General features: G+C 35.3%; 2 protein-coding genes across 3 annotated transcripts; one reads left to right on the plus strand and one right to left on the minus strand.

Moving 5' to 3' along the window:
- Positions 1-379: 379 nt before the first annotated feature.
- On the plus strand, positions 380-2,525 carry crygdl.11.S (crystallin gamma D like gene 11 S homeolog). Of its 2 annotated transcripts, NM_001093875.1 has the most exon segments (4): positions 540-571; positions 1,386-1,628; positions 2,178-2,450; positions 2,452-2,525. In NM_001093875.1, coding segments are annotated over 4 exon segments (570 nt in total). In that variant the 5' UTR covers positions 540-562; the 3' UTR covers positions 2,497-2,525.
- Positions 2,526-8,779: 6,254 nt separating this feature from the next.
- crygdl.12.S (crystallin gamma D like gene 12 S homeolog) lies at positions 8,780-10,461 on the minus strand. Its single transcript, XM_018241411.2, has 3 exons — positions 10,453-10,461; positions 9,778-10,020; positions 8,780-9,055 (listed from the first exon to the last, which is right to left on the minus strand). Exons 1-3 carry the CDS (start codon positions 10,459-10,461, stop codon positions 8,780-8,782), a joined length of 528 nt encoding a protein of 175 aa, XP_018096900.1.
- Positions 10,462-13,853: the final 3,392 nt, after the last annotated feature.

Raw genomic sequence — 13,853 nt, forward strand, 5'->3', positions numbered from 1 at the left:
TGACTTTTCCTTTTTTTAAAGCGGGATTGCCTGCACTAAATTGACATAAGTGTAAGACCACTAGCAACTTTTTGCTAGCAAATCTTAGCTATGAAATGCTTGCACTTAAAAAGTATTGCAAGAGAAAAAGTCGTTAGCATTCGGCACCCAGGACACAACTTTGCATTTTAGTGAAATAGCGAAGTGGTAATGAATTTGCGCCTGGCAAAGTGATGCAAAGTGTGTGAATCAGTTGCTGGAAACAATTCGACCTTTAGTAAATCTGCCCCTATGAATAGACTCTATTCCACTGCTGAAAATAGATTCTAGTTGTCCACTTACAAAGCTTTGACAATTGGAAATGCAGAGTAGCTCTTTAGATAATGTATGGAACATAGGTGCCAGAAGTAACTGTCACAGCACAGCATTGAACACAATACAATACAAAAGGTCTTTACATTTACCTTACTAGACAAAAACAAAAGCTCTAGGCTCAGCTTATACAGACAGCAGCAATACAGGACATATATAAAGGCTGCTTCATCTCTTCATTCCATTGCACTGAAACTTCCAATCAATCAAAATGGGAAAGGTAAGCCAAAATCTTTAACATTCTGGTGGTTTTTACACACTTTAGAACTCGTGCTTACATGTATGTTTATTCTGTTACTGTATTTCTGAATGGCATTGTACATTTTAGAATTCCAATTCCATTTAAAGGAAAACTATACCCCTCACAATGTAGGTCTCTGTAAAGAAATATCACATAACATTTAAATGTTAAATCCAGCTTCATCAAAAAATTACATTTTTTAGCAGTATGTGCCTTGTTTAATGAACTAAGGGTCACCCCCTGGGATCATACAATTCATGGTGCACACACACAAACCAAGGGAATACCTATTAATGGACAAAATTCTGTCTTTTGCTCCCACACTTCTTCCTGTTACAGTTAGAGCTGCGTTACTTCTGGTCAAGTGACCTCTGAGGGAGCCCAGAGACCATCACATAATGGTTGCTTATGGGAAATGATTTAATAGGGCAATATTCACTGATATCTATATTGCAGTTTGGTGAGATTCTTTAATAGGCCACGTATTGATATCTGTTGCTTAAATATTCATTTTGGGTGTATAGTTTTTCTAAATGAAAACAATTACATAGGAGCCAAATAATAGCAATTACAATTATTCACATTGAATAAAATAGGAAACAATTTGCATCAATACATATTTTTCATGGCCACCTTTCTTAGGAAATGTATCAAACCCCCACATTGCATACATCATTTAATCAGTGCCTGAGATCTTTGTAGCAGGATTACAGTCAAATGTATTTTCCCAATTGCCAGCAAAATAAGATAAATAACAGCGTCATTAGAAAATTAACATATCCATATTTTTCAGATCTTCTTCTACGAGGAAAAGAACTTCCAAGGCCGCCACTATGAGTGTGGCTCAGAATGTTCTGACCTGTCCTCATACTTCAATCGCTGCAACTCCATCAGGGTACAGGGTGGAAACTGGATCCTCTATGAGCACCCCAGTTACAGGGGACACCAGTATTATCTCTGGCAAGGAGAATACCCAGACTTTCAGAGATGGATGGGCTTCAATGACAACATCAGGTCCTGTCGCTTTATTCCTCAAGTAAGTGTTTGTAAACTTATGTTAAAATAGCACATTAACATTGACGATAACACTACCTATAGCCAGAATTTCACTTTAGCTGTATAAAAACCAGCAGGAGTTCTGGGAAAACTTATTTTCCCCACATTACCAGTTTTATGGAATAGCCTTTATTTAGAAGCTTAATCATTGGTTTTGAAAGAAATTCTGAACTAATCCAACCAATATTCCTACACTTTACAGAAGTAAGAGAAAATAATTAGTTTTATGTTAAAATGTGCAATTAAAATATTTAACCCTAAGTTTAAAAATAGTTATTCAAAACATAGTCATTCTTTTTCAAGGAAACCTGGTATAATATGTTATGACTGCAAAATAATGTCATCACTGCTATAACATACATATGATCAAAACCTGTAGAACAGTAGGGAAAAAAATTTAAAAGCTACAGACAATTAAAAGATGTCAATAAAACAGATTCCCAGTAGTACAAAGTAGGTAAAGTGTTTTTGCAACCATCAAATGGCATGTTTTGACAATGTCTCTACATTTCCTTTTTTATTTCTAAAGCACAATGGCCAATACAAAATGAGAATCTATGAAAAAGGAGACTATCAAGGGCAGATGATGGAGTTCTTTGATGACTGCCCCAATACTTATGATCGATTCCGTTTCAATGACATTCACTCCTGCAATGTGTTTGATGGCCACTGGATGTTCTACGAGGAACCCAACTACAGGGGGCGTCAATACTACCTGAGACCTGGCGAATACAGGAAATACAGTGACTGGGGAGCCTCAAGCCCCAGAATTGGATCATTCAGAAGAGTTTATCACAAGTTTTAAATCAACTCAGACATTTACTAATACATTTGTATTAGTTCAATAAGTTCAATTAAAGCAACATGCTTCAAATTACTTGTGTGTGTGTTATTTATTTATACATGCAGTAGCATTTTAGGTCAAATCATTCGTTTATAATTTAATAAATAAGGATGTTTTTATTTGCCTGAAAATGTCCAGTTAACTTTTATAAATATTCTCAAAAACATAACCATTTAGGGTAAAATATGGGTCTGACCACTGGTTGGAATGATGATTTATTCAATTCTTGAGTTTGATAAATCAGCAAACATTAAGCAGCTGATCACTGGCCTGCAGCAGAGATCAAAAGAAATCTCAAAATGATTAAAATTCAACGATAACATTTAAAAAAAAGTGTGCTACATTGCTGTTAACCCTCAGGAGACTTAAGGGGCCCCTGTGGGGCACTGACAGTTTTAGCATAATTATTATTCTCAAACTTTAATAGGGCCCTAAAATGATTTTACTGTGGGGGACAACAACTTTAAGTTATTCTGATAGATGTCAATCAGACTCCAGTGAATGCAACAATATAGATTTATTATCAGTGGCCCTGATCCCCTGGCCAATTTATCATAAGGAGTTCTGCAGACTGGATAATCCATTAATTACATGTATGGGATAACAATAACTGCACTACTAAAAATGATATATATGAACTGTACCACTATGCTATATGTAACAATTTTCACAGATCAAACTTGTTAATTTTTAATACAAAATGATCACAATCACATAAAATATAAATAACCACAAAATATATAAATGACTGGTAAATTCTATAAACTCAATCATTTTTAATAGTTTATAGAGAGTGACTCAAAAGACTGATATGTAGATTCCCTACCTAGGGCACAAAGCTTTGGGGGGGCACCAAACACATACCTTTCACTGCTGCCTACCCCAGTCCGGTCTGCAGAGTCTCGTTGTCTCACTTGTTTGCGCGTACGAGGGGAAGGGGGGCGTGCATACTTTCACCTCCATTGACGCGGCCATTCAACTTGCATCATGTATAAGCACTAATGTACGCGAGTGGCAGAGGGGGCTATACGGCCAGCCAGATTGCCTGGGATATCTGCCCTGGCCCTGGCCCTGGATACCTCTGTCCTTTCTCAATGAATGTACAAAAAATGTGCACAAAAAGCCCCAAGGCATAAATCATAGGTAGCCAAAATCTTACCCCTCTGATCTGTTAGTTGGATAAAAGAGAAAATGAATGCAGTGGCGTAACTAGACCCCTAAGGGCCCTGGTACGTAAGTTTACAACTGTGCCCCCCCACGCGACCCCCATCCGTGCATTGGGTTGAAACACAGCATTACTGACCTAATGTCATATGAGTAGTTAAACGGTTCCAGTAAAGTTAATACTAATATGATCAATATGGTTGTTCATATATATATAAAGTTCCAGCTGTGGTGCACTCCAGTCAAGCATTCTCTTCATGCCTGGGTGCTGTCAAATATATTGTAGAAAGTAGTTCCCCAAGATTGACGCACTCCAGGACTTCATTATGCAGTTTAGAAAAGAAAATTTATTGTCAACATTTTGGTTTTGGTCCCGTTCTGGGCCTTTCTCAAGACATTACAAAATGTAAATGACAATGTAATGTCTTGAGAAAGGCCCAGAACGGGACGGAAACGTTGACAATAAATTTTCTTTTCTAAACTGCATTATGAAGTCCTGGAATGCATCAATCTTGGGGAAATATATATATATATATATATATATATATATATATATATATATATATATATATATATATATATATATATATATATATATATATATATATATATATATATAAATAATGCTGGTTTATAGGGACAGAGAAAAAGAAATCAATTTGAGAAAACAACTAGTATTTTAGTACAGGTATGGGATCCGGAAACCTGAATGCTCCGAATTATGGAATGGCCATCTCCCATTGACTTAATTATAATATAATAATCCAACTTTTTAAAAATGATTTTCTCTTTCTGTGTAATAATAAAACAGTAGCTTGTACTTGATCCCAACTAAGTTATAATTAATCCTTATTGGAAGCAAAACCAGCATATTGGGTTAATTTAATGTTTACATGATTTTCTAGTAGACTTAAGGTATGAAGATCCAATTTACTGAAAGATCTGTTATCTGGTAAACTCCCAAGTCCTGAGCATTCTGGATAACAGGTCCCATACCTGTACTCAAAGGATCTAAGTCTGTTGTAGTTTCACCTGGCCTCTCCTTCAATATATAAATGGTTTTAATACAGTTAAACTTGTTAAGCTCACCTAGGAGCTATTTGGAATTCTATAGTCTAAAATTATGTCCGTGACTTTAACATAAGAACAACAACAGACATGGAAATCTGACCAATATAATAGAGTGTAAATTAGAAAATTCCAGTTCAAGATTTATTACTCTTGCACTCACATATCACCTGCAGCACTGCTGTCTAGTCCACATATGGCAGAGCTTCGGGTGGAGACAAGGGACAACCCAGACAATACTCTGCAAAAAGGGTGTCAAATAAACTTGTAAGGAGGGAGAAGGGTGACACGTAAATTTCATGTATTATGTGCACCCATGCTTACAACTCTTACATCTCTCTATCAACTTTACAGAAATGTGTGGCGCCTTTACCAAAATACTATCCCTCATACCACCATTCCAAAAAACAAGCTGTAACAACTGGCAGGAATTCTTTTCCTGGTCAGCTACATGGTGTTAGAATGAAAGGTGTTTATTTTTAATTACAAATAATATGTATTATTAAAAACTTTTTTTAGTGAGAAAAAAAATAAAATGCTAGTAAAGCCCATAGACTAGCGGCACAAAGTAATAGATCTAGTAACAGACATGAAGAAAACAGGGAAAGGGCTTGTATAGGAATGAACTCTTTGGGGGAAATCAAATAAAATTCACAAAGAACAAAACTTTGCGAATAAAAATCCACCGGTCACAATGTAATACTCTTTCTTAGGCCTTAATTGCATTGCCAATCTTAATTATGTATTGCGAACATTTAACACCTGCTCCTGAGCTTCGCTAAATATTTTGTCGAAAAAAAGTGGTTTGCGAAAATGTATTACATACATTGCGAACATTCGCAAAAGCAATTTGGTCTTTGGTCGCAAACTCTGCAATGAAGTCATTGAGGTTTTAAATCACTCAAAAATGGCACAAACATGTTTGCTAATGTTCACAAAGGTGTTTTTGAATTATTTTTGCGCTAATTAAACATATTACATGACTATGAAGATTTTCATTGAGACTGTAAGAAATTGACTGCAGCAAGAAAACACCCTCAGAAGCAGAATGAAGCTCAATCCTAACCAAGTATGTTTGTTGTTAGATTTGTGGCTTAACACCACATACTTCAAGTACAAGGACCTTTTTTATAGACAGAAACATGGCTGTGCATTGGGTTCTCCAGTCTCTCCCATTGTAGCTAACTTGTACATGGAGGGAGTGGAAAGGATGGCTTTACTTACACTCCAGGAAACTACACTGGTTCAGATATGTGGAAGACACTTGAGTTAAAATCAGATCCAATGAAGTGGTGGCCTTTACAGAGCACATTAATTCAGTGGACAATAACATCAAGTTCACAAGGGAAGATGTCCATGGGAACAAACTTGCCTTTTTGGACTGTTTGATATGCATCCAAGTGGGGGGTAACTTGGAAACGGAAGTATCCAGGAAACCCACTCATAAGGATCAATATCTGTTGTTCGATTCCCACCATCCGCTGGAACACAAACTGGGTGTCATTAGAACTCTGCACCACAGGGTGGAATGTGTGGCAACTGATACAGAGTCCAAGGACAAGGAGAATAAACATCCCAGAGAAGCTTTGAAAGTGTGTGGCTACCCAGACTGGGCATTTGTTAAAACAGCAGCAACCAAACCCAACAGGAACACCAAAAGAAATAACTGCCCGTAGACACATAGTAGGTGAAACATAGTCATCCCATATGTAACTGAGAATTTTCAACAAACACAACATACCTGTGTTTTTCAAACCTAGCAAAACACTGAGACAAAAAAAGGTACACCCAAATGATCTATGCCTAAAGAAAAACAAAGCAATGTGGTATACGCAGTCCAGTGTAGCAAGGAGTGCACTGATCTATATATTGGGGAGAAAAAACAACTGCTCACCAAGCGAATGGCTCAGCATAGGAGGGCCAACTCTACAGGGCAAGACTCAGCTGTCTTTCTACACCTAAAAGACCAGGGACACTCCTTTGAAGATAGCAATATCCAAATCTTGGATAAAGAAGACCGCCGGTTTGAAAGAGATGATTCATGTCAACCATCAATGAACAGAGCCAGGGTTCTTCAACACCACCTGTCTGCTACGTACAATGCTGTTCTAACATCTGTACCCTGGCGGTTTCAGAACACTTCACACATACATTCATGCAACTCCCGTAGGCTTGGGCGAATTTCACCTGTCCACCAGCGAAATGTCACCAACACCCATTAAAGTCTATGGGCAAAAAAATTTTGACGCACAACGCCATACAAGTCTATGGGCGTCATTTTCACATCGAAACAAGGCGAAAAAATTTGCCCATCACTACCCACAAGTAACACCTATTTCTAGGCGTTGCATGACCAGTGGTAATTCTATCACTGTAACTTCACAGAATCAACACCTCTGTGAATTTCAGATGTCACCTCATTGAAGAGTTACAATGTGCCGTTGTGATTGGATTAGTGGAAGAGTCTGTATGCTGAGAACTTCCCACACCAGTCAGTTGAACTGAAGAAGCTGCTCGGATGAGTAGTGAAACGTCTTCCCAAACTTGGCTGCCCTTTTATTAGACACCAGTGGGATCACCTGATTATAGCTGGGAAGGGTGGGAGCTACAATATGGAGCTGGTCACTGCTATTGTATAACTATGATCCGGTGATCCCACTGGTGTCTAATAAAAGGGCAGCCAAGTTTGGGAGTTTTACTTTGAAAACAGCTAGTAAGTTGCAGGTAAAACTTAGTCCCTTTGGAAAATGTATAATGAAGCAATAGAATTCTTAATGAATCAGATGAAAATTAAGTGTAGGACTGGCCAGATATGGGATGACTTTGACGTAGTTGGCCAGCTTAAATATATTGCAATATATGGACAAACAATCCCTGTTTTGTTTAAAGGGTAAGGTATTTTTCAGTAGCAGTATGCACAAAATGTCTCTGTCTTAAATATATTGATAATGGGTTGAGTGCAGAGGACTCTTGTATTTGTCTATATGTATTTTGTGGTCACAGCCTCATTGCACCCCCGCCTAATGGTTTTAAAAATTAGTGGTGAGCACAACTGTTCCTTGTTTCCTTATATATATATATATATATATATATATATATATATATATATATATATATATATATATATATATATATATATATATTGTGAACCGGTAACTGGAGCACAGTGTGAAGGGAGATATATTTCCCCTAGGTTCATGTCTTACTCCCATATGTACAGCAGTTCTGAGTGGGTTAATTCCCCTAGAAAGTCTCACCTGGGGAATAATTAGCAGGCTAGATCAGCTAGCTGCTAGAGAGGGTTGGGGGCTCTGAGAGGAAGATTGAGACACACACTGAGGAGAGCTGGGAGCTGAGTGTGGCCATTCAAAGAGGCAATTTATTTTCCCCCAAAGGGAAAGGACTTTATAAAGGTACTGTGACTCTGGGGAGTTGTACTGTTTTCTTGTTTGACCGGGAATCCCAGTAGGGGACCGGTTAGTAGAGAGGGAAACTACCCTGTGTATTAGTTAGAGCCCAAGTGTGGCCAGGATTTTGTTTTGTTTTATTTTGTTTTATGCTGCTTTGCTCCCAAAGTCTTTATATGTGAACAATAAATGGACTTTACCCTGTTCAAGAACTGTATGTTCGTCTGATCCTGCTCACAATATATAAATATTAATTTAACCAGTCTGGATTAACCTTTCTCTCCTTTTTACATGTTGAGAAATCTACCCATATACATTTAACATTTTTATTTTTAGATACCTAGAGCCAAATTAGGTTAACAGTTTTGTTGTTTTTATGTTGAGATACAATCTAATCATATCCCTAATAAGTATCTCTTCTCCAGTGTATTTAAACTAAGCCTAGTCTGTCTATCTGTATAACTGATATCCAGTCTCTACAATAACTCAGAAACTCCTGTGTACACTCTGTTTAGTTCCATTATTTTGGTGTATTGGAGACCAAAGATGTACTACATGTACAAATGATGATTATATAAAAATGTAATAAGGAATTTGTCATCTTTATTGGATCATAAATATATTTGGTATACAATGTTTCACAATGATTTAAAACATGTGATGAACTCTTCTGAATGATCCAATTCTGGGGCTTGAGGCTCCCCAGTCACTGTATTTCCTGTATTGTCCAGGTCTCATGTAGTACTGATGTCCTCGGAAGTTGGGTTCCTCGTAGAACATCCAGTGTCCATCAAACACATTGCAGGAGTGAATGTCATGGAAACGGAATCGATCATAAGTATTGGGGCAGTCATCAAAGAACTCCATCATCTGCCCTTGGTAGTCTCCTCTTTCATAGATTCTCATTTTGTATTGGCCATGGTGCTGTACACATAGATTAATAAACATAAAATTAAAAAAAATGAACAAGCCATGGATCTGGAAAATCTTTTCAATAATCAGTCTACTAGCCCTACTAAATAATGATAAAGGCATGTACACATGGTTTAGTTCTATAATAGTCTTTTAGTATGAAATGCATGTTTAAATGCAACGTCAACAATTTACCCATATACCATGCTACTGTTTTTTCCCATTCATTGCTGTAACACCATTTTATATTATAAGAAATATTTAATCATCAACACCTGAGTTCAACTTAGTTCAATGTAAAAATGGGTCCACAAGTTTCTGCAGGTTAAAACATATTACCATGTAACATTTTGTGGTCTGCTGTTTGCTATGGGTTCATCGAACTGGGGAAACTTTCTGCCATTTATTACATTATTTTGTAATTTTTTAATACCTATATAAAATTGTAGACTGCTGTGCAACCACTTATACATCGATATCAAAATCTAATTCATTGATATTCTAAGCAAAGAACATTATAAATAAATGTAGGAGTAATGAATGCTCTTAATATAGTAACCCCCAGGGAAATTGCAACAAATCTTACATAGGAACTCAAATGACAGGCTCTTACATAAACTGCCCATGCATCCAATTTGAAATAAGCAAAATAATCATTTATAATAATAATTATTATTATATTTTTCCTACTATTGCAGCACTAGATTAGTTTTAGGAAAGTTTTGAAAACTCACCTGGGGAATAAAATGACAGGACCTGATGTTGTCATTGAAGCCCATCCATCTCTGAAAGTCTGGGTATTCTCCTCTCCACAGATAATACTGGTGTCCTCTGTAACTGGGGTGCTCATAGAGGATCCAGTTTCCACCCTCTACCCTGATGGAGTTACAGCGATTGAAGTATGAGGACAGGTCAGAACAGTCTGAGCCACACTCATAGTGACGACCTTGGAAATTACTTTCCTCATAAAAAAAGATCTAAAGAAAGACATTGTAGGTTAAAAGCTTATGTTTTATACATCTGGAACTGAAGAGCTTAATTATGATATTAGTTACACTTATCTATGCCAACATATTACACAATGCTGTACAACAGATTTGAAAATATATAAATGCACCTTTGAGAACAGTAAGATGATAAACCTTGTAAACAGACACTTTGAATGTGTTTTATGAATAAGCAGAATATCTAGTGTTTTTTGAAAAATAATTGGACAGAACAATGTTACTTTAAGAGAATTTAAATAAAACAACCACCGCTGATTCTTTTTAAATATGGGTATATATTCTGTTTAAATTGGATCTGGACCCCTAAATTTACAAAATGTAGTTTATTAGATGTGCTTTTTTACTGATACAGTAATTAGAAATGATCAGAATTATCAAGATATTTTCATGGTTCTGACTTACCTTTCCCATTGTGAATGGATAGCAGTTTCAGTACCACTGAAGTGAGAGAAGAGACAGCCTATATATATATGCCCTGTATTGCTGCTGTCTGCATCTGCTCAGTCTGGAACATATATTTTTGACAGGTAAGTAAAATGTACAGATCTTTTGTCTTGTATTGTTTCGTTTAATGTTGTGCTGTGACAGTTGTTTCTCTGTTCTTACTGCCACCTCTATTCCATGGCTTTACCTAAAGAGCTGCCCAGCATTTTTAACAATTTAGTCATTATCTCAGAAAGTAAATGGCTGTCATTGCTTCTATAAAGAACACATACTTCTCACAACACACACTCCATTTATAGTAAAACATTAATGGAAACTCTGAAGCATAATAATGAACTATGCATGGTCCTACTAGTTGTGTTATATCTTTATGTGATGCTTATATTAACTTGTTTGTAAATAAAATAAGTTTTCTTTTTATATATTGGTGGAATGGGTTTGGGTAGATGGAGCACCAGATGTTGCAAATTCCAATTTTTGCAGTGCAGTTAATTCTAAATGAAGCCCAGCTACTTTTTAAATAGAGCTTTTCGGAGGGATATTAAGGGAAAAATTATTATGACAAACTAAAAAGATTATGGGGTAAATTTGCCAAACGGCGAAAATTTGCCAGTGACAGCTTCACACTCATCACAACACTTCGTCCTGCCGACGGACGCAAGGGAATTTTCTCTAGCATTACTTTGGCAATGCGAGCAAATTAAAGCAAAGATGCATTAGTGTTCATTTCTGCCTAGCACAAATTTGCTAGAGGTCTTGCGCTCAGGCTAATTTGCATACGGCGGGAAATTTAAATTTAAATTAAGATGTTTCACTAGACCCTAGAAACAGTTCTAATTCAACTATTCTCCACTAAAAACCTGCCGAGTTCATGTAGAAGTCAATGGCTCTTGAAATATTTGAAGATGTTAATAATAGTGATGTGCCAACATTTTGCCAAGTTTCGCTGCAAAAATGACAGTCCATAGACTCCAATAGGAGTGTTGGCATCAAAAAAAATGTTGCACGTCAAAAAAATGTGACGCGCAAAAGTTGTTTTTTTTGGAGGAAAACAATTCGAATTTGATTTGAGTTTTCGGGACGGGATGTTCACATTTTTTCATGAATAACATACAATTCAAATTGTGAATAAAATCACATTTATTAGAGTTTAAAAAGTTTAAAGAAATCACATTACACTAAGGGCCTATTCACCTGAGGAAAAAAACGTAGATTTCTTAAAATAAATTTCAGTTGGTCTTTTTTTATTCAAATTTCGACCCTTGATGAATCTGCCCCTAAAATTTGACCTTTGATAAAAAAAACCCTAAGTGTTCATCTTTTTTTTTTTGTAACTTAGAGTTTATTGGATTTCGCAATAAACTTACATAGTTAACAGCATAAGTCTTTTGTCATTATTCAAAGCATTCCGTTCTGTTCCATTCAATATTTTCCAAATTTTGTTACAGACTGTGTTTTGAGTTTTACAATAGTAGTAAAATGTCACAACCATATTGGAAAAGAAATAAAAAGAAAGAGAAGTTGGGAAAGGAAGGGGAGGGACGAAATAAAAAACCAACACAAGAGATAGCATAAGAAGGGAAAGAGTCAGGCAATAGTTACATTTGGTAGTTCAAGCTTTGCAGTAATTATTAGGTGAATTAAGATCGGTCATCTCTAGTTGTTACATAATAATTCCAGTCGCTCCAAATATTGTTATGTAACTGTAATGAATTGTTAATACGGGCAGTCATTTCCTCAAATTACTTTCAAGCCTAAGGATTATTTCTTGAATGGATGGGATTGTGGAGGATTTCCATTTGGAAGTTATCGCCAATCTGGCTACTGTAGTTACCTGGTTGACCCATTTTTGGGCCACGTTTTTCAATCCCAAAATAGGGAGAGCTAACAGCAAATGATGCATGTTGATATTCAAAGGGGTTTTGAAGACCGTTATTATTAAATTGAAGTGTTCATCTTTTAACACGCTAGTTTGCGCAGGCACAGCCATCAAGCTTTCAATCATGCTAGTGAAAGTTATGCCCCATAGGCAGTGCTGTTCTTTTTAAATATATTAAAATGCTATAACCATTATTTTTTTTTTTTTATATTTAATTTATTTATTAAATTTTTTGTAAAGACAGAAAATATAAGACAGAACGAATAAATACAAAATAAAATAAGTATCTTCTTCTTGCATATTCATCACAACTTCATTAAATTCATTTTACTTTATACATAAATAAATAAATGCATAAAGAAGGAAGAGGGAAGAAGAGAAAGGAAAAAAAAAAAAAAAAATATATAACCATTATTTGTATATAAATGTTAATATCAAATTCAAAAGTTATTTTGTTGTCACAGCATTACGCATTCTTTAAGATTTTTTAATATACTTATATCTTTGAATTATCAAAAAGTTGTGCAAATGCTTAAAAAAATCACATTTACATATAATGTATATATTTATTTATATATTATAAAATTATAAATGAACTGAATAAATTGGATTTCTTTAATTTTAGGTGTGCTAAAGAGAGAGATTGGAAATCAAGATTGAGACATAGGAAATCTAGGTTTTAATGTGATTATTTGATTCATGCTTATATTTTATATATATATATATATATATATATATATATATATATATATATATATATATATATATATATATATATATATAACATTAGATTAGAAAGATATAAAGTCATCACGGTAATCATCTTATTGTTTGGATCTCATATATATAATCCTTTAGGCCCTGGGAATTGATCTCTTATGCCCTTCCCAGAAGTGGATGGAATAAGTTGTCTTACTCGTTCTTCAAGGTACCTATGAATCCTGGTGGAAAATCCTTTGTATCCTGTTTTCTGTGACAAACTATAATTGCTGAATAACTCCTATGATTTAAATAACATTACTGATGCTTGTACATTTATGCTGTGAAATCATCACCCATTATACTGAGAACCCCATTTAAATTAGTTATTGTTATATTTATGGTGATTTAGTAAATTAATACACTTAAACTGACTTACTATGGGCTACAACACATGGGCACATTTATCAAGGGTTGAATTTTCGAATTCATATGAGTTTTTTAAAACTCCCATGAACTCCCATGAAAATGTTTTATAAAAAATCTCATTTTTTAAACTCGGGTGAATAGGATTGACCCGAAAACTCAAATTGAATTTGAAACAAATTAGATTTGAATTTGAAAAACTCAAATGTCAGGAAGGCTGCAAACAACTCAGCCAGAGTATCATAAATCTCGAAAACTAAATTCGAAATTTTTGAAAAACTCAAAACAAATGTGAATAACTCCCTAGTCAAATTTGACAGTTTTGACCATAAAAAAACTGCAAAATCTGAATTTT

Source organism: Xenopus laevis, chromosome 1S (genome assembly GCF_017654675.1).
Source record: "Xenopus laevis strain J_2021 chromosome 1S, Xenopus_laevis_v10.1, whole genome shotgun sequence".
NCBI lineage: Eukaryota > Metazoa > Chordata > Amphibia > Anura > Pipidae > Xenopus > Xenopus laevis.